The 23,530-nt window shown below is 39.8% G+C and overlaps 1 protein-coding gene across 2 annotated transcripts in view; it reads left to right on the forward strand.

Moving 5' to 3' along the window:
- pdlim4 (PDZ and LIM domain 4) overlaps nucleotides 1-9,540 on the forward strand; it is a 51,430-nt gene extending 41,890 nt beyond the window's left edge. For both annotated transcript variants that reach the window (XM_074610234.1, XM_074610233.1), the window contains 2 exons: nucleotides 5,063-5,201; nucleotides 7,232-9,540. In XM_074610234.1, the coding sequence (XP_074466335.1) occupies nucleotides 5,063-5,201; nucleotides 7,232-7,436 (344 nt within the window). In that variant the 3' untranslated portion in view covers nucleotides 7,437-9,540. The remainder of the gene's footprint in view (nucleotides 1-5,062; nucleotides 5,202-7,231) is intronic.
- The last annotated feature ends 13,990 nt before the right edge of the window (nucleotides 9,541-23,530 follow it).

Consider the following 23,530-nt stretch of genomic DNA (forward strand, 5'->3'; position numbering starts at 1 on the left):
ATGAGATTTTATAATTTCCACCTTTACTAATGAGATGATTTTTGTTTGTGATCAAATTATAATTTTTTCGATAGTGAAGGTTAGATTGATATATACCAACACATCATCAGCATACATCTGTAATACTGGACATGAATCATTTTATATACAATTAAGCATACAAACATGGTATTCATATATATATATATATATATTATCCACGTATATTATGTAGGCTACGTATATCTGCCAAACAAAGGGCTCATATATAAAGTAACAATTAGAAAAAAATACAACAATACATATATTAATTAATTAATTAATTAATTAATAGATAAACAAAAATATATATATTCATAAAGAGTAGTAGTGAAGTAGTAGGTCGTAGAAAGAAAAGTAGACTATTGATGTGAATTTAAGAGGAGGACAGAGAGGAGACGGCGTGACGGGGGAGCGTTTCTCCAACAGTCGGAAAAAGAAATAAACAAAATTCCAGTGACCTCTCTGAAACCTCATCCGTTCCTTGAACTCCGAGGTTATTTGTTTAGAGAGAGAAAATCCTGAAAAATATCACATTTTCTACTGTTCCTTACATTATATGTTTCTAGAAAAGTGTCTTTGCAGAACATCAGCTTGCAGGGGTTATTTTTTCAGCAGATAGCTTGTCACAACAGTAATGAATGATGGCCGCAAAACCCAGTTTCTGTACATGGAAAGCAGGCTGTGACCTTTCTCAGAATAAGACCTCGGCGGACTAAGAAATCCATCAGCATCACTGCTGTATGCGAAGAAGGAAATGTTATAATCTCAAAGTATAACACCAATTATCGATTGCCTCCTGGTTCATCACATGTAAATTCTGATGTTGTTGATGTCTGATATGTTCACATCCAGTAATATTTGTCACTTTTATCTTACTTTGCCTCAAAAGCAGCGCTGTCTCCTAAAAAGGTTAGGATAGGTCGTCGGGCAGCAGGTTTTGCGAGAGTTTTTGCACGTTTTCGCAATTTGCGGATTACCCTGAGCAGGTGATGTAGTATATCGAGCAATCAATGTTTTTCGTTGCCTAAACCTAACTAAGTAGGGTTGAGTTTTTTGTTTTGTTTTGTTGCAATTTACAACATTAACCACATATTTAAAACTGCAACCGTAGTCCGGAAGAAAATACATTTCCCTCGTGAGAATGCAGATAAGTTGTACGGGAACGTTATTTTGTGGGAGACAGGGTTGCTCAAAAGTTACATAGGAAGTTAAATAAATCGTCCCAGGGGATCAACTTGGATTTGATTTGAACAGTTTGACTGTCTGTATTTGTGACCACCAACTCCGATAGGTGAAGGTAAACATCCCATCAGTCTTGCCCCCCTCTTCAAACACACTGCAGAGCAATTCAAGGAAAAGTAGGGGGGAGCATTCCACTCAGATTGTTATTCCACAGGGATCAAGACGGAGCTGACCAGATACAAGATTTAAAGCCCGAGCAAGATTCCTAGTCCAGTGGGAGTAAACATGTGATGCCAGTGGTGAGGGGCTTAACCCTTCGGCTGTCTGTTGGCACAGGAGAGTTGTTGCTTTTTGTTTAATATTCTTTCATTTGCTTACTCTATAAATGCTCAAAATACACCCGCCATTAGCTCCCAGTGCCCAAAGTGAAGTCATTGTTTAATTCGTCTTAGTGGGAACAACTTTGAAGTACTCGGTTTACAGTGGTATGGTAACAAAAGCAAAAAGAAATCCTTAGTTTTGCTTCATAATAAGCCTTAAATTGATTATCAGATTTGTCATTAATTCATTTTTATGTCAGCACCATGTTTTCAGACATTTTTCTCTGTCTGACTGCATGTGTGGCCCCAGAGATTAAAAGCTTTTTTACGTCCTCAAAAGTTGATACAATACCCCACAAAATGATATTATTTATTGTTTATTTATCTTTCGACGCTGCGAATTCCCTTTGCCTTAAACTCCCCCGAGGCTTCACATTCTGCACTTGACAGGTTTGAGTTAGGATGGGGGCTGTTTTACAGTACACTTGGTTGATATTAGTCACAGCGTAGGACACACATTGTGCCGTAAATGTTGCGTGGGGTGAGATTTGTGTTGTAAGCGGCCAACTTGTCACTGTCTGTCAAATAAAATACGGTGTCTGTCTGCAGTTGGCAACAAAATATACGGGGCCTAAGTAGTCTGGCTATTTAAAAATGTAGAAGCAAGACTAAACAAGCACTTATTCATTCAGTATCTATTCCTAACTGTGGTCTAAAGGTTTTGATTAGTCAACCTTCCCCTCTGTGAGAAAGTCACGAAAGTGCTGCACATGAAAGGTTTTCCATCCAAGTGCATCGTTAGGTAATAGAGACGTTAATCCGAAATAACCTCCCCAGCTAATGTCAGCTCTTAAACACACCATGGAGCAGTCAGAGGCGAACGCTTACTGAGGGATGGAAAGTGCTTCGAGTCAGGTGCCAGCTGCGAGGCAATTAGACTGTGGTTAGTGGCAGTGATAGGTGGCTCGTTGCTGGCACATCATCAGTAAAGGGAAGTCCTATAGTGCAGCTCACTGTGCCCTACTGATCTACCCTGGTGCACTTGTAACCGCTGGAGTGGCTCCAGTATTAAATATGCCCCTTTCATGCATTCCAGTCAGGCATAACTAAACGCATGATGATCGGATTTGATCGCTCTTAATAAAAAATGCCATCCGTGGGAAGGCAGCATCCCTTGTCTGCCACCAGAATAACCAGCCTCAACTGCTTATTATAGTTTTTCTTTTTTTTTTAAATAGCCCTGTAACATAAATGATCATTATATTCTGTTGGTCAGAGATGGGACCAAGTTACTGTTCTGCAAGTCACAAGTAAGTCTCAAGTCTTTGCACTCCTGAACTTTGAGTTTCGAGTCCTAGACAAGTCATAATGCACTCTTCACCGAATGTGATGCCGTTTTAACAACAGAGTAACTGGTGCCAACTGGCGCTCAGAAACGTAATGTTAGTTCTTCATGGTTTTCTCCAGCAACTTGATTGAATGCTGTCGAATTGGTTCAGACAAAGTGGATCTGGGGAACTTATTGTAAGATAATGAAATGCAAGTCCCAATAATATTCACCAAAAATAAAGAGTCCAGAGTTCAACAAAAAAACACCACTTTTTGGGAATTCAGCAATAAACCACAAAAGACAGAAATTCAGTTTGTACAGTTCATTTTTTCCCCCACGAGTAAATCATCTTCCCAAACAAATCAGAAGAGGATTTCCCGAAAAGGAAATAAACCCAACATCTCCGACGCTGTTGGAGTTACTGTACCTCCGGTACCGGCAGTTGATCGTCTCCGTACACACACATTTTAAATAACATAGGCTACTTTTTACTCCTTGGGATTGGGGCAATGTATCAAGTATTGTCAAGTCAAAAGGCTCAAGTCCAAATGAAGTCACGAGTCACTGGTGCTAAAGTCCAAGTCGAGTTGCAAGTAGTTTTTTATTTTGTTGAGTCTAGAGTCATCAAATTTGTGACTGTGCATTTGTTTTGTTTTGTTACAGAAAGCTTTATTCTCAACACTTTATGTGTGTTAAATTTGAAGAAACCTCCTGGAGTGGTTGTCATTTTCATTTTTAATTTAACCAGATATATACTTTTAGCAAAGACAATGCCTCTACCTGTTCTTTCCATTGAGATGAATGTCGTTCACAGATATTGTGTGATTGTAGCATGTTGGTGTGATGGTTAAAGATTGACTCTGTAACATGGGATGCCGGGTGTCTAGTCAGGTTGACTGATGAAAGCTTACTAGGAAATGCCACTCCAGACTCTTGAATGGAGCACACAGGAAAGAGACACAGAGGGGTCAAAGAGAGGGGAAGGCCAACAGAATTTCAGTGACTGTGATCTAAAGGGAAAGCAGAAGAAAAAGGGAGTACTTTCTTATGAGTTAACACAGACTTTTTATTCAGTGGCTAAAACAACACGTACATGTGAATTTCCCCACCAATGAATCATTCATTTCGAGACCACCATGGAGATTGATGACAGTATTCTGTCCTTGGATTTTACATAGCGTGCCGCTGGGTTGTATTTCATGATATCTGAAAGTGAAAGCATAAATCTCTTCAAAACAATCACATGTTGAGGCTGAGGAAGAGGATAAGTGGCAACATCCTGCTTAAGAATACAAGCAACAATGTTAATGAGACTTACAGAAACACTAACCCTAAGCATGCCAATACTTTTGGTAGGCTACCATTTGTCTTGAGCATGATACAGCATTGACAGCAAAGTAATAGTATAATAGAAGTTTCTACTTTTGCTGCTAGAGCAAAACTAGCTTGAACCAGGTTATTGTATTTACCCAAGCGGTTGGTAGGACATTGTTAAATGATGTGGCTGCGAGGGTGTTTATAGATACTCTTCTTGTGTTTAGGTAGGTTGCTAGAGTGTTATTACTCAACCTGGTTTCACAGGAAGGCGTATAAATAGCACAACACATGGACATTCCGCGTGTCATGAGGACGGATTTTAGCCTTTTCGCATATCATTTGTACACCACACAACAAAACTACGGTAACGTCCAGAGTTAGGTTTAGGCAACAAAACCACTTAGTTTAAGCCCAACCATGATGTTTTTCCTAATCCTAACTAAGTACATAAATTAAGTCAAATATGTATGGCAACATCGGTACGGAAAACACATCACAAACGTCACTAAAAAACATGACAAACGTCACTAACATAACTCAGAAAAATTCTGTCTCGAACTCCGGTCACCTGGTTAAAGGTCCTGTGTTTGTTGGAACACAGAGTCCTCTAGAGTGAAAACACAAACACACTCTTATGACCCTGTATGACACACACACACACACACACACACACACACACACACAGACACACAGTATATATATACTGTATATATATATATATATATAAACAGGGTTACCTGGGTGAGAGGCCCACAAATATTCATGTCGGCGCCTGGAAATCTGTTGTACGTTTATGCTTATTTGTAAGATCTGTCCTCTGAGTAGTTTATATGATGCAGTTTCCAAAGTTCCTGTATTTATTCTGTGGTTGTTTTTGTTTCTGTTTTTCTAGGTGTTTCCCCAACAGACAGAATGAGAAACTTAAAGTCTCCAGTCAGGTCTCCAATCCCCAAACTGGGAAGCCCCATCCCCAGCCCCATGTCTGGTCTCCAGAAGCTGCCCCAGTGCACACGCTGCTGTAATGGCATTGTGTAAGTATTGAACGTTTTTGGTCGCCTAAAAATGTCTTATTCAGCATTCGCTTGTACTTAGCTCCACACTCTCGTGTCACTTCGGGTTGCAAAAAAACATGATGGCGACGGCCAAATTGCTGAACTTGAGGCTTCAAAACAGCAGTCCACAAACCAAAGGGTGACGTCACAGTGATACGTCCACTATGGGAACGCCTGAAAGGAATTTCGCACAAACGTCCACTTGGACTCAAGGATCAACTGATTAGATTTTGGTGGTCAAAGGTCTCTGTGACCTCACAAAACACATTTTTGGCCATAACTCAAGAATTCATATGCTAACTATGACAATTTCACACTAACGTCTAAGATAAAACGATGAAGTGATGACATTTACAGACATGTTGTGGATGGATGGATGTAAACTGTAATTTGGCTGGTTGGCGGAGGCATACAACCACGATGCGGTAATTCTAGTTTTATAACTGTTTCGATTTGCTTTTCATTTCAACACTTGAGGTATAGTGTAATCTTTTCAATTAAAGGTATTACATATAATCACATAAAACGTAATAGTTTAATCATTATGGTTACGGTGGTTTACAATTACAGACTACTGAAGATGCAGTAAATAAACACACATAAATATGAATGATTTATTATCAGATTTGCTGTCGCCATCTCGAAATTACATGTCTCTGTGTGGTTTAATCGCTCCGCCCGTGGTCATAAAGTTTAAAAGTTGAACATGGTGACGGTTCTTCCCTGACTAAGAAACAAAGAGGTTAACTCGTGCAGCTCTACCTGCACCAACAGGCCTCTAACAAGTACACCCTACTCCCATTTATCATTTTAATGATTAAACCAAGCCGACGTCCACACCCTTTCCCACGCACATACACACAGGTACATATGCACAAACATGCACACACACACAGACACCTTTCTCCCAAAGTAACCACATGCACCGGTAATCCCCCCTCTATAAAAGCAGCTGCAGGTAAGCAGTGATGTCATCGGCTTACTTTACCCCGTTAACAAGAGGGCATTGTAGGAGCTTGCAGGGGCACAATAAGGCTGTTATGACCTGGGAGCATTTTTACAGCTTTTTAAACAAGTGTAGAGCGCTGTGTCAAGAGTTTATCCTGCAAGTCATGTGGTTAAACGGGGAAGGCGGTTAAAAAAAGATGCAGGATTACGACTGAATGGTCGCTGGCCCGAGTCCCCAGTCCAGAAAGGAAAATCTTATTGGGAACAGTGAATGAACAACGCCCTTGAACAACCGCCGTCACTGTGTGTGACTGAGTGAAGCAGTGAACTTTCTAATGCACCAGCAGCCGGCCAAGCAGAATGAATAATGTACTATTCAGCTCCCAGGTGTGACAGCATGGTATGTGTGACTTTCCGTCCACCTGAAAACTTCCCTGAAATATGACAGGAATATATTCAAATACTTGCTCGGTTATAGTCGCTATAAAGTATGATAATAATTGCTGATTAGCATAGATAATAGAAAGCTCAATAAACAACTGTGAGGCAGTCATAAATAGTTCATCATCACTTCCTTTTAAAGTCCTCTGCGCTGATGGTACCTCCCTAAAGATTGCTTGCGTTTATCCTTTTAAGGCAGTTTGTGTGTCATTGCATCATTTTCCAGTCATGCATTTTCATACTTCTCAGCGGTGCGACCGCATAGTGTTCCATTGTAAAGCCTCAGTCACGCTGCCACCTCGTTTTGATGCATACAGGGAAAATGTACAGTATGGTCCTCTATCTTTGGTCCTTTTTTTCCCTTACACTTCATATAAGGAGTCGTTTTTCCTGTACACGGTCAATAAAAATATATTCTGACTCAAGATCCAGCAGAAAACGTACCAAAAAGAAACCACCCATATTAAAAACATAAGTCGCATTACTGGACTCTACACTAGCACTGTTTCATGCGTCTCTCTTTGTCTGTTTTCCATTTTGCAGTCATCCTCTGCTGCATCTCCATCATTTCTAAATGTGTTTTCATAATACGTCTAACGCACTCTTATCTCCCCGTCCAGTGGCGTCATCGTGAAGGCCAGGGACAAGCTCTACCACCCCGAGTGCTTCATGTGCGACGACTGCGGCGTCAACCTCAAGCAGAGAGGCTACTTCTTCATCGAGGACAACCTGTACTGTGAGACCCACGCCAAGATGCGCGTCCAGCCCCCAGAGGGCTACGACATCGTTGCCGTTTACCCCAACTCCAAGGTGGAGCTAGTCTGAGGTGGCGATACTGTATAATATAACTAGGGGGAACTAAAATCTGGGAGAACGGGGCTAACTAGAGTATCCTAGCCTACATTTATCAGGCTCTGTCACGCAGGAATGCCGATCTTGGATCAGTTGTGCCTTTGGGAGAGTCCTATGAAATGTGTGTATCCAAGATCGGCATCTCTATACACCGACAGTCTTGATAAATGTATATTGAGCATATTGAAATACGTTGACAGAATAAGGCTTGGCTCTGACGAGTATCCCAGACCCATTAATAACATGACATTGTATGTCCCCACCTGACGGCCCTCATCTCTCAATCAGTGTGGTTTACATCCAAGAAAAACATTGAACCACGGTGTTCATATCCACATCACCAGCACAGCATATATTACCACAATATTCAATGCAATAACCAAGAAACAAGAAATGCAGCAGATGACAAAAGTCTGCAGATGTTTATGCAGTCAGTGCATTAGTTGTATGTGTGTGTGTGCAACCCGTTCTCACTCCCAACTCGCCAAACGCCGCTGAATAGGCAGTGCCCCTCGGCATCGTGAACCAACGCATGGAGGCGTCCTTTAGTTGGGAGTGAGAATGTGTTGGTGTGTGTGTGTGATATGGATTATTACAAGAGATATTTGAGTTGATTGGTGGTTTTTCTGCCTTCTGACTGATTTTGCATTTCGGTATTATAACAGCAGTTTCACAACGCATTTAAGGTATACCGATATTTAGTTTAAGCTTCGGTTAAGGGGTTTTAAAGGTTTCAGTGTCTTTTTAACTATGTTACAGTTACACATTATACTCCTGTCGCAGGATACACTTTTGCATTTTGTATTTATTTACATCTATGCAGTTTATTTTTCAGACTTTCTATGATACAAAACTGGGGAACATGTCTGTTTTTCTGCAGTTTCAGTATGCTTTGGGGGAATGAATTTACCAAACTATAACCTGTAGTAAATGCCTCTGTGTGCGGCTATCCAAGCACCACCCCGCCCCCCTCTGAAATGTAAAATAAAACTCTGCAGGAGACATCCGCGGAGTTTCTCCCAGATGTGATCACAACAACCGCAATTTATAAACAACAAAATGAAAGAAAATGAGACTTTAATGATGCAGTGCATGCATGCATTGATGACATTTTGATACACACTCACAGGAGATTGTAACTGAAGTGCTCTCAAGCACCTGACCGAGAGAGGAATTTCAGCTCTCGCTCATGTTCGCACAGTTCATAAAAACAAGAGCACCGAGTTCACCGGGTCTGTTTATTAAAAACACTCCATTTTGACACCAATATGCTCTCCGCCTCTCATGACAACTTAAAAAATTTGAGACGGTCGTAGAAAAACTGTCCACAGCTCACAACATGTGGGAGTAATATTCACCTTGTTAAGTTTTTTTGGACCCACAACACAGATACATTACAGTTTCTCTTTGGAAGAGAGAAAAAGACCGAAGTTGGAAGCATACGTATCTGTATTCCCTTCCTTCTATCAACTCGAATTTCTGCTCACAGCCAAGCAAATGAAATAGATTTGTACATTTCCTCTGAGAGAGAGGGAACAGAAAGGGAGGGCGATGAGAAAGAGACATTTTCTTTCCTTTCTGCAAGAAGAAAGAGGCGCGTCATTATGAGTCCAGTATGTGGCCATCAGTCTTGTGAATAGTGAAGTAGGTGGAGATTATTCTTAATTTTAGTTTCTAACAAAACTACTTTTTTTTTTATTTGAAATGAGAAAATGAATTTTGCAGTGCTTAATTTCCATCGTTTTCCTCTAGATATCAACAGTGATGTGTAGCTGCTGGTATGCCATCTGTACTAGCTGTCTTGTAAATTATGTGAAAATTCTATTGCTACCACATTGTTTCTTTGGTATTGTACATATTTGTTTTATCCTGATTGCTTTAACTAATAGTGCGTAACATGTCACTCACGTGCCTTCGCATACCCGGTGTCTTTAAATGATTTCTTTTTTTTGACACAAATCCTCTTCTTGTGTTTAACTTATTGTTCTACCAACACGTGTTTTTTTTTGTTCTGGAGCTTCTTATTTGCTTGTTTTTTCTAAGATCTAAATAAAATGAGAAGTGCATTACCATGTTATGATCGTTCACATTCGTCTCTGGTTTTAACTGCAGGATTTTCCATACAAATTTCCACAAGGGATTCAGTTTGTATTTTTTCCATATTGTAAGACTGCAATATGTGTGTCTTGCAACCTAATTCCTAAAACATCCACTTCACAGAAGCATAAAATCTGAGCATAAAATTGTCAGGACACAAAACCTGCTCTTGTTTTCATAGTGTTGCGTCTCATACAACTTTATTGCCCACTAGAAGGAGTGTGTTTTTTAACTTTAGATCAGCAGACACCCTGCTTAAACAGTAAAAATCAGGGTGTGAGGTAATACACAAGTCAGTCTGTCTCTGATCATTAAACGAGAACTGATGGGGCCTGTTTCTGGACAGAGTATAAATTAAACCAGGAGTAAGCCTTCATTTAGAATAGTTAATCCTTGTTTTAAAAGTGGCTTTGGGAAACACATCTGAAAAACATTGTTTATAGTAACTTCTTGATTGCGGAGTCCTAGAGTTAAATTAAATTGATTTCAATCGTCTATTTTAGTCCTCATTCGTGAGAGTGTGTGCAGACAGAAGAGGCCTAATGAAGCTCAGAAAATCTTGATGTTGTTGCAAAAAGCCCAAGACATGATTGAATCAGACAAGTAAAAACTGACAAAACAGTAAAAGTGGAATTAAGAGAAAGTTTACAAACAGAACACCAAAATCCTAAAAGTGATGTGGACTTATTGTGTATATATTGTGATTTATTACCTTTCTTCAACTGCAAATTATGCTGACGTTTGTCAACATCTGTTTTATCTAATAAGATCCAGTTTTAGCTCTGTTCATCTCAGAGTTTTCATTCACATATATCTATTATAGTAAACTAAAACTGAAACTAAAACAAAAATAAAGCAGTGAAAAATGTAATATTTTTAGTAAACTAAAAACTATATCCTTTAAGAAAAACTGAAACTCTATTGCCTGGGTAAAAACTAATAAAAATGAACATAAATGCATTTCAGTTTTAGTTTTTTTAGCTTTAATATGTCACTACCGAAAAAAAGAGACATGAATTTCTGTCAACTCTCTTGACATTGAACCGCAGAAATTGAACGGACTTGACCTTCCAGGAGCTGCTGCTGTGCCGCAATCGCTTCACATTGGACACTAAAGTAGCACGAAGATTAAACAGCCATTCCTGAACAGTTCTCCAACCTTGTATTTTGTATGTATATGTAGTGACATACTTCTGATATAAAAACTAAAACTAAACCTTTCTGAAAAACTGAAACTAAACTAAAACTAGCAAGCACACTCTGAAAAATGAACTAAAACTAAAATAAAATGAAAATGAAAGGTCAAAATTAAATTAAATAAAAACGAATTGAAAATTCAAAAGTATTATAAGCTTGGTGGGCGCTACACTTCCGTGACGGCTGTAACCGCCGTATGAGAGCAGTGAAGAGTGGCGGCCAATGGGGCACGCTCACATGCACGAACATGCACTAAAAGGCATGTACGGCCAGCCCGGCTTTGTAAACAAAGCACAGAGAAGCTCAGATTACAGCACACACACAGAGTGAGAGAGACTTCATTGTCTGCTCAGGTAGACATTACTCCTCTATATCTTTACATAGACAATAGTTGTTTGCTGCTATATTAATGCTCTGCATATCGTATAGAGAACCTTTAAGTGGATTGATAAGTACCTACATACAGTTAGGGGGACTTTGTAGGTGGAGTTAAACCTGCATTGTTGGAGGTTTAATTAAGCCCTCATTTAGTCCTGTAGTTACTCTCTTCAGGAACATTCATTCATTTATATAAAACTTGATTTAATGTGATACTATTACAAGCTATATCAGAAAAAGCCAATTTGAGCTTATTTGGTTTAAAAGGGCACTTTAACCACGAAGCATGCTTAATGCCTGTCTGGGAAATGGGCCAATAGTGCTTAAGTATCCTCCTACTTTGTAGTGATGCTTTATGGCGCTGTAAATGTGTTGAATTTCATCACATTTGTGGCTTCTCATGTTGCAGTATGTGTGCATCAGCACCAGAGCAGGACGCTGAATCTGTGATACAGAACGTGGCACAGATTCAGGGGGATTCTTGTAATGAAAACCAGGAGGCGAGAGGCCACCTCATACCCCATTAAATGACTTTGCACCTTCAGTAATAACTCATTCAACAACCGTAGGGAATGCCTACAGGTTTGAGGTAAACAGAGTGCTGGTGTCTGGGATGACAGTTTCTCTTCTGAAGTGTTTTGTGTAATCAGCATTACTCACATCTGCTAATGTTTCCCATGTGCATGACACTCGTATTGTGCTGTCAGTCTCAAACTTAACGTAATGTACAGTGGTTAGACAATCCATGGGAGGGTTTTCAAAACTTTGAAACTCTAATTTACGAATCCAGAAATGCATTTTTAAGAGTAATCAGTTTAATCAACATTTAAAAGTGAATTTATTTGTGTCAGTGCTAGGGTTTGGATTATTCATATTCCCCTCACAAGAAATAGCAGTCTGCATTCCTTCTCTACAGTCTGTAAAGTAAATATGAAATGACCTAAATAGCTGGTGTGGAAGAACTTCACTTAAGTGTAAGCTAAACAGAGGCAATGAGAGATACAGAGAGAGAGAAACTGATACTTTGCCGCATGGAAAGAATTCAGCTTCTCTCACATCTATAAACATTTAGTTGGCTTTAAAGATAAACACTTCAAGTTGCTCAGAAACAGAGCTTGCTTTGCTCGGCAGACAGCAGCGACTAGTAAACTAGTGTCCATCACATCTTTGGGAACTGACTCAGCAGTTTCCCTCAACATCTAACTATAGCCTTTAGTGAGGAATCTCCGTCTGTCTGTATGTCCTTCACATAACACGAGAATCGCTCATCTGATCTACCTCACACTTGGTAGGTGTATTGCTCAGGACCAAAAGGAGTGCAGTGTCGAATGTGGTTCAATTTGAGCAGATGTTAACGCTATAACAATTCACTTTTTTTCTGGATTCAGACAAATCTATCCAAAGAAGCAAAGAGTGTAGAAGCAAAATTGGCTCAAATGCTGTGGGCAGGGCTTATAGTACAAGAAAGAGCTCCTCATTTTTAATCATAATAGCCTGAGGCTGTATCGAGCAACATGGTGGGATAGAGATTGTTCGGGGTCAAAATTAAAGTTGAAAAATAATTTCCATTAGTCCCATACAACAATAAGTTTCCTCTGAGGGAAACTCAATACAGGACTCCCAAACTGTCAGTGCGTCATGAGGGGAGAGGAGATAAAGGGGTTGAAATTAGTGAATGTGATAAGTCATGATTGTCACAGCCTCCAACGCCTATGGTGCGCACATCTTAGTGTGTGCACATGCACGTGCGTGAATGTGCGGTACACTTAAGGGTCCCGGTTTGGGGGTTTGAAAATATGGTCACCCTATATGAGAGCAGTGCAGAGCAGCGGCCATTACCTAGCCAGTGGGGCACGCTCACATGCACGGACTATGCACTAAATGGCATGGGCTGCCGGCCCGGCTATGTCAACAAATTACAACACACACAGAGGGAGAGTGACTTCATTTTCTGCTCAGGTAGACATTACTCCTCTATATCTTTACATAGCAAATAGTAAAGCCCTGAATATCTTGTAGAGAACCTTTAAAGACTTCTCAGTTTCCACACTGTTGTGGAGAAGTTCAATGACTCCAGGTTCTTTCAATCAAACATTGGCAGAGCTATTATGGTTTAAAGTCTGAAGGAGGTCGTGTTTTGTCTTTATTTATGGATGCACATGTGTGTGTATTCTCGTATTTCTTCAATGAGGACAGAATCTCCACACAAGGGTGAAAAGGTGCTCAGTTTGTGTATATACAACAGTTCCCTCGTGGTTTGTTTGCAAGGATTTATATCGCTGGAAACCTCTTGATCCTCCTAATGTTTTGTTTGGCCTTGTGAGGGGATGAAGCTTTGATTGAGCTTCGCTTTGATTCTCATTAAAAGGGGATTTAGAAAGAGACAGTCGCTGATCTTGAGACACCCACAGGATGACCTCAGAGTGGCACGTCTCAAAGGAGCAATAAAGTCTCGATGGTGGTCCTCCTGAAAAGGTTGGTGGAGAGAAAGTGAGGCTGCCACAATGAGGCATTCACTGTCTCTGTGTAGAAGTGTGCAAAATCAATACAATGTGCAATATATATACAGTAGTTCTCTCAAAATGGATAATGTGAAGAAGTCAAGTGGTCTGACTAGCAGAATATATTTGCCTTCATCTTCATCCTGAATTGATTTCTCACCCAATGCCAACAACTGTTTAATTCAGCTGTTTTTGTTTACATGAAAGTCTTTGACCAAGAAAAAAACTGATCTAACTGGAGCTATTTTCATGTTAACAGAAAAGGTTATATTTCAGCCCAGTCACACAGCAGTTTGTGAAATAGTCACTAAATTGAATGTATTGATTCATGCACATAGACGCAAATTTCCCTTTTTTTCACGATAGTCGACACAAAATCAATTCTTATGTAATCCACATAATTGTGAGCTGGGAAAGTACTTAAGTTACGCCACTTATGTGTTATTTTAACCCAAAACGCGATCTTTTCCTAAACATAACTTAGTAGTTTGCTTACCTAAGCCTAACCAAGTCGATTTTCTTCCTAAACCTAACTAAGTAGTTTTATTTTGAAAACACTGAAGTGGAAATTGCTGGACATTCGTAGGAAAACACACAAAAACTACTAATATAATGTTGAAAGTTGTGCTGAGCGCCACGAAAAAAAGGGAAATTTGTGTCTATGTACACGAATCAAATAAATTATATTTCGTGACTATTCATGCTCTGCCATGAGACTGTGTTGTATATTTTAAGTCCCTATTGTTTCTCTGATTTTGGCAGGATCTCTTAAAATCGCGTTGACAGATTTCAATAAAACGTGTTGGAATGTAACATCACGGGCCAAGGAACAAGTAATTCATATTACATTACAAGATTTTCTCACAAACGAGAATGGAAAACGATCTGGCACCTAAGAATGTTTATCATCAATTTGATGCTAAGGTTAAACATCAAAATATTTTCTGCTATTAAAATGCAGTAATGACACATTTATGTTGTCTGTGCTGCCTTGACAGCGGTATGCGCTCTCTGAGTAACTTCCCCACCCTGAACTTAAACTGCTTACATGGAACTGTGAGCTCACAGTTTAACATGAGGAACAGTAAAAAATATAATGTGCTTGTGCTTGTGTTGACAAAATGCCACTTGTGTTGCAAAGTCTGTGCCAGTTCAATCAGACCGGGACAAAATCCACATGGCTAAAGATGCACAAACAAGACCTGACGTGTTGTAAACTGGTGTTGGAAAAGAGTCACAACGAGACTAATTTTACAGTCAGTATTTATTCATGGTGAAATTGTTAAAGATGTATAAAACGTACATTACATGTAATGCAGAGAAGGAGGTCTTTTGTTTACTCTAAAGAGTAGAAATGGCCAAAGAGAGCTTGCTACAGGATCTATTGGTTTTCAGACACATGCAACACATCTCTGCCCTGTCGAGTCTGTCTAAATAAAAGTGGATGTAAAAAGCACACAGATGGTTCATGTTTTCGAGGCATGTCTGCTGGCTCTGGATGAGTTAAATAGAGCTGAAAGTGATGACAGATTGAAGCAGTGGATGGATTTTTATATAAACTACAAAACAATAGCATTTTTCCCTTAGAATAAACTTTGATCGTTTAGCCAATTTGATTTAATCAAATATCAGCCATCATATAAATGATTTTATGATCTCTGTTTCTATGATTTGATAGCATCCTTTCTGAAAGCAAAATTGGGAATATAAATGAAAACAATTCAATACGAAATAGGTGAAAAAAGATACTCTAACAATATTTAAAAGGACATGATGACCCAATACTCTCAGATGAGTTAACACTATTCCTAAGCATGGAGCTGATGGACAGCAACTTTGAACCTTCAACAGTCAGACATACTTAAAAGAAACCCAGTTCTGGTCAGGGGTCTTAATTTAGGTGAAGTTAGAGGGATAGGGACGGGAAACTGGAAAGCCCAATTTAGCTGAATGACAACAGGCCAACCAAAACAGTAGAATGTAAACAGATGTCATCAACTTCTCTTATCTTTTCTCTGTCTCCCTTCCTGTCTGTCTGTCTCCCTGTCTCCCTGTCAGTCTGTCTGTCTGTCTTTCTGTCTTTCTGTCTTTCTCTTCTACCCTATGGACATTCTCCTTTATACTTCCTTTGCCTCTCTTTGTCTCTTTTTAATGACACAACTGAAGCACACACATTCACACACTTTTCTTTACATACCCCCTCTCCACCCTGACAAGAAGTAGCGACGTGTTTCAGCGGATACCATAGTGACTGTATGAAAAGTTCCACAGCGGTTGGCACTATAGGACAAACACTGCAATACACCAAGTGCCAGCTCTTTCTTTCTTTCTTTCTTTCTCTTTCTTTCTCTCTCCCCTTTGTGTCTTTCATCCTTCCCAGAGTTCTTTAACTGAGTGAAAAAAAGACCTTTATTTCTCTAAACCGCTCAGTCTGGACCTCATGAAGCAGACGGACTGGAGATACAATCGTCTGAGAGTTAAAGTATAGAGCGTAGGGAGTCATAAGTCTATCAGACACAGAGGGAGGTGGGTCCAGCCTGTCCGCTGGAGTTATTTGTATTGCTGGCTTTGGCCATAATACAGTATGAATCTCACAAACACTGACAGTCTCTAAACTTTAACAGTTAAAAATAGTAAAACTCCTGCTTAGTTGTTGTGCTGTTTAGGAAACCTTTTTTTATGTTTTGACCAATTCCACCACCATTTTACAGTGTCACTGCAATTTTCATATCACTCTGAAGCACACAGACATAAACAGTTTTCATCCAGAGGTCAGAACATGAGGGCAGCCAGAAGCCTGAGACTGCTGGGTTATGGATCGGTGTCTCAGACTAACATGCCGGCAAAATCAAAACAGGTTGTGGACCAAATAAAACACGGTGGTCATTTTTTATAAAAACATAAACACTCATGCCACATTAAATGAAACTCACCATACTCCCTTTCTATATCTTATGGTTTCACCAGGGCATGCTTCAGAGGCAACATGTCTCTTGGGGTTCCACCTTATAGATGCTAAATGCGGGATTGGGAGCATTTCTATTGCCTCTCAACTGTGCTCAACATGGCGAAGGCGAGCTGGTGTTTGTTTCTCCAAACTGGGGACTTGCTGACCGTCATCTAATTCAGGTAATACACTAAATATGGATAAGTACCTAATACAACCACACTTCAAAACACCTGAACTATCCCTTTAAGCTAGAAAGACTACAGTATCAACAGAAGAATAAGATGTCATGAGATCAACCTTACTAGAACACAGTGTTTTTTTTATATTTAAATCATTTGAGAGCATAGTCTGCCATATTTAAACTGAATATTGCATAATCTGTAGTGGATTGGTAATAAGCTGGCCAGGCAAGAGGTTCCACATTCACTTCACCTTCACATTTGCTTTACAACAAACTGAAATACAGGACTCAACTCTTGTAATACATATCAAGTCTGACATCTATTATGCTGAATAATGTGAAATGTCTCTAAAAATGTTCATGTGTGTGTTTGCATTCTTTACATCTTTTTAAGTTCTTTATAAATTACGGGTTTTATCTTATAAGGGATCACAGTTTTTCAACCCAGACTTCATTTAAAATGTTGCTTTCCATCATTTTTAAACAGGTTTTACGACTCTAGTGAAAGCTTCAGTAAAATAGAAGATTTGGTAGAGCCCCAAAACAGAGCTCAACAAGAGTGAATATTGGACTTACATCCCACAGGTGGCAAGACGCACAATTTCAAATGACTGATATGTCAAAAAAAAGTGATGTGTCAATGTTGTGTTCACAAATTGCGACAAAAAAATTGTTTAAAAAAATGAGGAGGGTACAGAAATAAATGTATTTGATGTGTCTATCAGGTTTCATTCACTTTATCTATACAGGAGGGATTTACACCAGAGGCAGGAGGTTTTGCAAAAGAAGTCCATAAAACCTGATGAAAAGTTTCAAACCACAACGTGAACAGTTCATAAAAAGGAGTACGCTGAGAACACCAAAACCAATGCGCTCACACACACTGAGTTTACAGTAATCTAACCCTGTGTAAATGATAGGGATTGTATAATTATAGTTGTGTTAATATGACATAATGTTCGATCCACCCACAGATGTGCGGGGGTTTTTCTGCAGACCGCCCAGATGAAAGCATCCAGCTACAGCATGTCACTACAGCAAACATGAGCTCATCTCCACATCCAGACTCATGACTCAAACTTGGAGCTTAGGAGCTGATTAATGTGCGTTCAAGAGTGAAGATTTTCATCTCCTTCTTCCAGTTCGCCACATTAAATTGAGATTTGCAGCCCTGGGAAACTCCGTGTAAAAATTCTCACTGCGCCACGAAGTGTCAGGTTGTCAAACATGAAGTGTATCAAATGGTGCTTTCTCATCAGGTATTGATCTAAAACAAATATTTGCAAATGCTATTCGACCCATGCACTTTACTTTTGGGTAAAGAGTCACACGTTCTCTGATTGAAACGATAAAACTCCAACTGTCATTATGTTGCCATTGTACGCCCTTCTGCCCTGGAGAAAAAATAATCTCATTGAATACCTTCAGGGCAGAGATGTTCCCTCATCTTCATGTTATTTCAGAGGCCATCCCATCCCCGAAGAAAAATATCTTAGAGGAAGAACAACACTTGAAATATGATTTAATGTTGTCTCTTGTTTCTCTGGTGAAGTCGCTCAAAGGTGCCGATGTGTTTGATGTTGAAATCAGGCCAAACGGGGTTCATACTAATGATGAGAAATTACTTCAAATGTCAAACTGTGACAAAACGTGGCTGAGATAAAGAATCAGATAAAGACAAGTATAACAGGTTAGGAATTAACTCAGGTAAAGAGACAAGAGTTCACAAGAAATGCAAGTAGTAGTCTATGCAACTTTATCTTTATAACAAACTTTATTTATATAGCGCTGTGGCTTCGATCCTCGGCTCCTCCAGTCCACAATTTGAAGTGTCCTTGGGCAAGATAACCCCAAATTGTCACCTTGCATGGCAGCCTCTGCTGTAAGTGTGTGAATGTGTGTGCGAATGGGTGAATGCTGACATGTAGTGTAAACACTTTGAGTTGTCGGAAGACTAGAAAAGCGCTGTATAAATGCAAGTCCAAGTCCAAAACAGAGTTACAAAGTGCTTTACAAGATAGAAATGGCAGACAAACAATGATAATACAATAGTTTAAAGGTTATACAACATTGAGCAAAGGAGCTACATATATGATAAAATACATTAGTGTAAGCTGCAATGCTTCAGCTGTGGTGAACTGGACACTCTATAATAATTTATAGGATAATATTTACACAATACAGTATGCACATCACGATGGTGTGAACTTCCAATTTCATCCAGCTGGTAAGATTCTTGGCAATACATGTGAATGAATGGGAGCACATGAACCCACTCACTCTGCTGCTGATTGATGACCTGCAGAAGAAGAGCAGCGTGTTACTGTCACTCCAAAAGGTGATTTATCGGTAAAAGGGAAGATGATATGCATGGGACTTCTTGAATTAATTTAATCAACTGAATGAAGTGCGATCCATCAAAGCAAGAAGATGAGAATAAATCTGAGAAGTAGGTCACAGGTCTGGGACCAGGCCAGCAGATTTGCAGATTTGTTTACCAAAAGCCACTGACATTGGTCCAATTACTGAAAATTAGAGTATAATTGTTATATCATCTCATTTTCATTCTCAGTCCTCAAGTCAAGCTGCCTGAACTGTGAGAAAATAAGCCAAACAGGAAGATAAAAACATTCCTCTGGGTTGGTTTGGCCATCGCCAAAGCAGAGCATTTTCCACATCTGAGACCAGACAATCAGAATAACAACTTGAAGCCCATAATGGGGCAGAAAAATGCTTAAAATTGCCCCCAAAATGGATGCTAATATTCCTTAGCACAAGCCAACTATCTTGGTCTGTGCTATTATATATCCTAAGTGTTCACATTGTCAGCTAAAATTAGACAACATAGCATGAAAATAGCTCTATTAAAACCTGTGGCTGTTGGAAGCAACGCCGTGGTTGGTGGATTTAAGCGATCAGATCCATCAAAGCAGAAATGTTGCTATAGCCTCTGATGCTAAGCAGACATTCCCATGTAACAGCACTGGCCAGCATTTATAATGGTTTTTAGGAAAATGTACAAGTTACAGCCCAAAAATCCTTAAATATTCTATACTTGACTTTGTCGGCTTATCATGACCAAAATGCAAAACAGCTTACCAGTGGCGATTTTAGACTCCTTTTAGGGGTGCTCAAGCAGATTTCATCTTAACACCCCTAAAAAATCATTATCAGACCCTCTGAGATGGCGATCCCGGTCGACATTAATGTCTTTAAGAGGCTGTAGCGGGCTCTAAATATTTGTGTCTTATGGAACTAGAAAACCTACAGTAAGCAAGCCATGTCATGCTTGTTTATCGGGGAAGGAGGCTAAATAATGCTCCAAAGTGAGGCTAAATTCTGGCGAGGAAAAACTGGCATGACCATATTCACAGGGGTCCCTTGACCTCTGACCTCAAGATATGCGAATGAAAATGGGTTTAAGGTATACCCACGAGTCTCCCTTTTACAGACATGCCCACTTTATGATAATCACATGCAGTTTGGGGCAAAAAATATGCATTTTTTTGCATGCAGTACAAATGTGTTATGTTTACCTATTCTAAAAATGGTGTATTTGAATATTTCTGCATACTGGGGTCCCTAAACAGTCTCCAGTCATAATTGAATTGGGTATGACTGGAAAATCCACTTGAAAAGGTGGTCTGGAGTACAGTTCATATTTACTCTTGGACAGTTCGCATCATCGTGTGAAAGCCAACTGTACCAAAACACGGACTGCTATTTAACGTGAGTAACGTTAGCAGTCAGCGAGTAGTTTTGAAAGGGCAGGCTTTTTTCAACGCCGCCAGTCTCCTCTGAATTCTGTTTATGCGTGCAACATGTGTCGATCTCATCCTCTGAACTGCACGGCTATGAGTAATAAAGCAGAAAGGCAGGCGAGAGGTTCCATAACATATAAACAATAGTAGGCGGTGAGGTTGGGCAATGTTTGTTATTTTATTTAGCTAATTTAATGGTGTGCCTCTGAAGAACCAGAGCTGCTCAGCTGCTCAGCGAGCAGAGAGAGAGAGAGAGAGAGACAGCGGGGGGAAACTCGGTGAAATAGAGGTTTATTTCAACCAAACCAGAGTTGGTGATTGCTGGAAAGACTAACGACGACGGTTTTGGTGAGTTTTATTTAGTTTCTGTCAAGTTTGAATGAAGTGTTTTATGATGCTCCGCCGCCTGAACAGATGATCTCAACGTAATCAAATACACATAGATGATGACGCAAGTGTACACTTACTAATGTGAAAGCTTTGACTCTTGTGGATCCAATGATTGAGTTGTCACCTAGCACCTGACTTTTGTGTTTTCCTTTACGTAAATAAAGACATTTCCACCATAACTTGATGCAGAAAAGGCAAAAATTGGTGCATAAAAATTCACCATAATGCCTCCGAGGGGAGGAAGCCCAAACCCCCCGCTTAATATGTGTCCCCCCCAGTGTTGAAACGAAACCTACGCCCTTGACTGTGCATGTGTATGAATCGCCCCTGCAGCTTCCCACCACAGCTCACACATTTTTATGAATCAAAACACAAGTGGGCTACTATTGGTCTGTGTGACATTCATCTTCTGCTTTTCCATTAAGCACATAAAGTAAATCTAGGGCAAATATATCCATGTCAGCTACCTCACCACACTTACTGTAGTTTAATGATTGAGTCAGGCCTTTATATGACATCCCATCATACATCTGACACAGCACAGTAGTTCCCATAGACGGAGGCCAGCGAGCAGCCTGCCTGCCAAATGACAGCACTTGTTTGCTTGCTATTTCCATGGTTACCATGGGCAGGGGCTTAAAAGAGGCGTGTGTGTGTGTGTGTGTGTGTGGGTGGGAGTGTGATTGCATGTAAGAGTTTTTCTTAAATGCACGTGTTTCTATTTACTTACATGAACATGCATATATTTGGATGCAGGTGTGTTTGTGCATGCACTTTCAAACTTGTGTGGTCTTGTCTAAATGACGATCCCATTCGGCCCACTAAGCTACATCATGTCTCATTCCTGTCCATTCGGGATGTGAATTCACTCACTGGCTCGTCGCTCTGAAACCCCAATGACACAAAACTTTCTGGCAGGTTCTGTTTGTGCATCAAAGTGGTTCCCCTTTTGGACAGAGACTACACTGGAGCCATTGTGTTCTGCGCCGACATGAATGCTTACTTGACCGTTTTATTCATTTGCGATTCAGGCTGGGTAATGACCGTAAAGAAGTTATAATGGGTGGCAAAGCTTTGAGGCTGGTTGTGGAAACATTTCAAAAGTTAAGTAGATTATAAAGCTGTGTTTTTGTCAGACTAAATGAATGTTTTATTTCAGGGCAGTGGTGAGTCCAGGGCTGTTTTTATCATTCATTTTTTATTAACTCATGTAATTACAGGCATTTCCCCCCTCTAAGTGCCTTAGCTGGGCGTGTCAGGGTGTTCACCTACTTCAGTGACCGAGGAGCTTTTGTTGGGAGATAAGAGGCTTCATTGTCTGAGTGACCCTGAGAATTTGACCGAAACCTAACCGGCTACTGCTCAGTCCAAAAGTGAATAATGCCACTTTAATAACAATGTTCGCAGACCTTGACCCCCGTTAATCTTATTTCCAGATGAGAAGAAACTAAGTAGAAAGCAGGAGGAGGGTTGGGAGAGGTTTGGTCCTGTTTTGATTGATGGAGAAGTTTCCGATAAGGAAGATGGACTGCGTGAGGAAACATTTTTGCCACAACCTTGGCTGATGAAGTACACATTGTTGGTAGGGACGTGTGCAGTAAGAATCTGATGACCAAATGCTGCACCTTGACCTCTGATGTCATTACTGTGTGATGGGTCAATCAACAGGCGGGGGTTGTTGAGAGGTTGCCATGAAAACAAAATAACAAGAATGACCCTGAGATGTAACACCTTTAGCCCTGACGAAAGGTTAAGTGCATCCATTATTGTCTTAACAGCAGCCTGAAAATATGCTGTTGGTGAACATCCCTCCCTGTCTGTACAGGGTTCTGTACTAATAGATGTAATCTCTCTAAGAACATCATATAAAAAATATTATAATGACATGTCTGAACAAATTATGGTGTGTGACATGAGTGAGTGATAATTATTTTATAAAGCCAGTTCATCAGGTTTCAAACAGAGACATGTCAGCTCAGATGAAGTTCACCTTACTACTCCCTTTTCAAATCTCTCCATCCACCATTTCATAAAGCAGTTTCATTCAAATGTAGTGTTTTCCTTTTTATTCTTGGCCTTTTCCTTGCAAACTGTGGCATAAAGGTAATTATTATTAAGATAAGATAAGATATTCCTTTATTAGTCCTGCAGTGGGGACATTTGCAGTGTACAGCAGCGAAGGGGATAGTGCAAAAAACAAGATGCATCAGCTAACACAGTAAAAAAAAGAGCTAAACAAAGAACAAAATAATAACTTTTATCATCGTTATTATATTATTATTATTGTTGTTATTATTATTGTTATTTTTATCATTATCACACGTGATATTTAATATTCTCGCGAGGTTTCAAGAATTGTTTTGCCACAGTCTTCTAATCAATTACTTAAGAGCAACAGGAATAATATTAATTTCATTTAATTTCATTTAATTTATTTTATCCTGACAACACTGCTCCGCACTTTCCGCACTGCAGTCCAGTAGGTGGCGGTAGTGCGCCTCTAAACTCGTTTCCCAACCGCCAATAAACACTAAAGAAGAAGAAGAAGACGGAGGATTGCTACAGGTAACAGATTTCAACACAACACCTGTCCTTGGCTTCTGATGAAGTTT

This window comes from Sebastes fasciatus, chromosome 16 (assembly GCF_043250625.1).
Source record: "Sebastes fasciatus isolate fSebFas1 chromosome 16, fSebFas1.pri, whole genome shotgun sequence".
NCBI lineage: Eukaryota > Metazoa > Chordata > Actinopteri > Perciformes > Sebastidae > Sebastes > Sebastes fasciatus.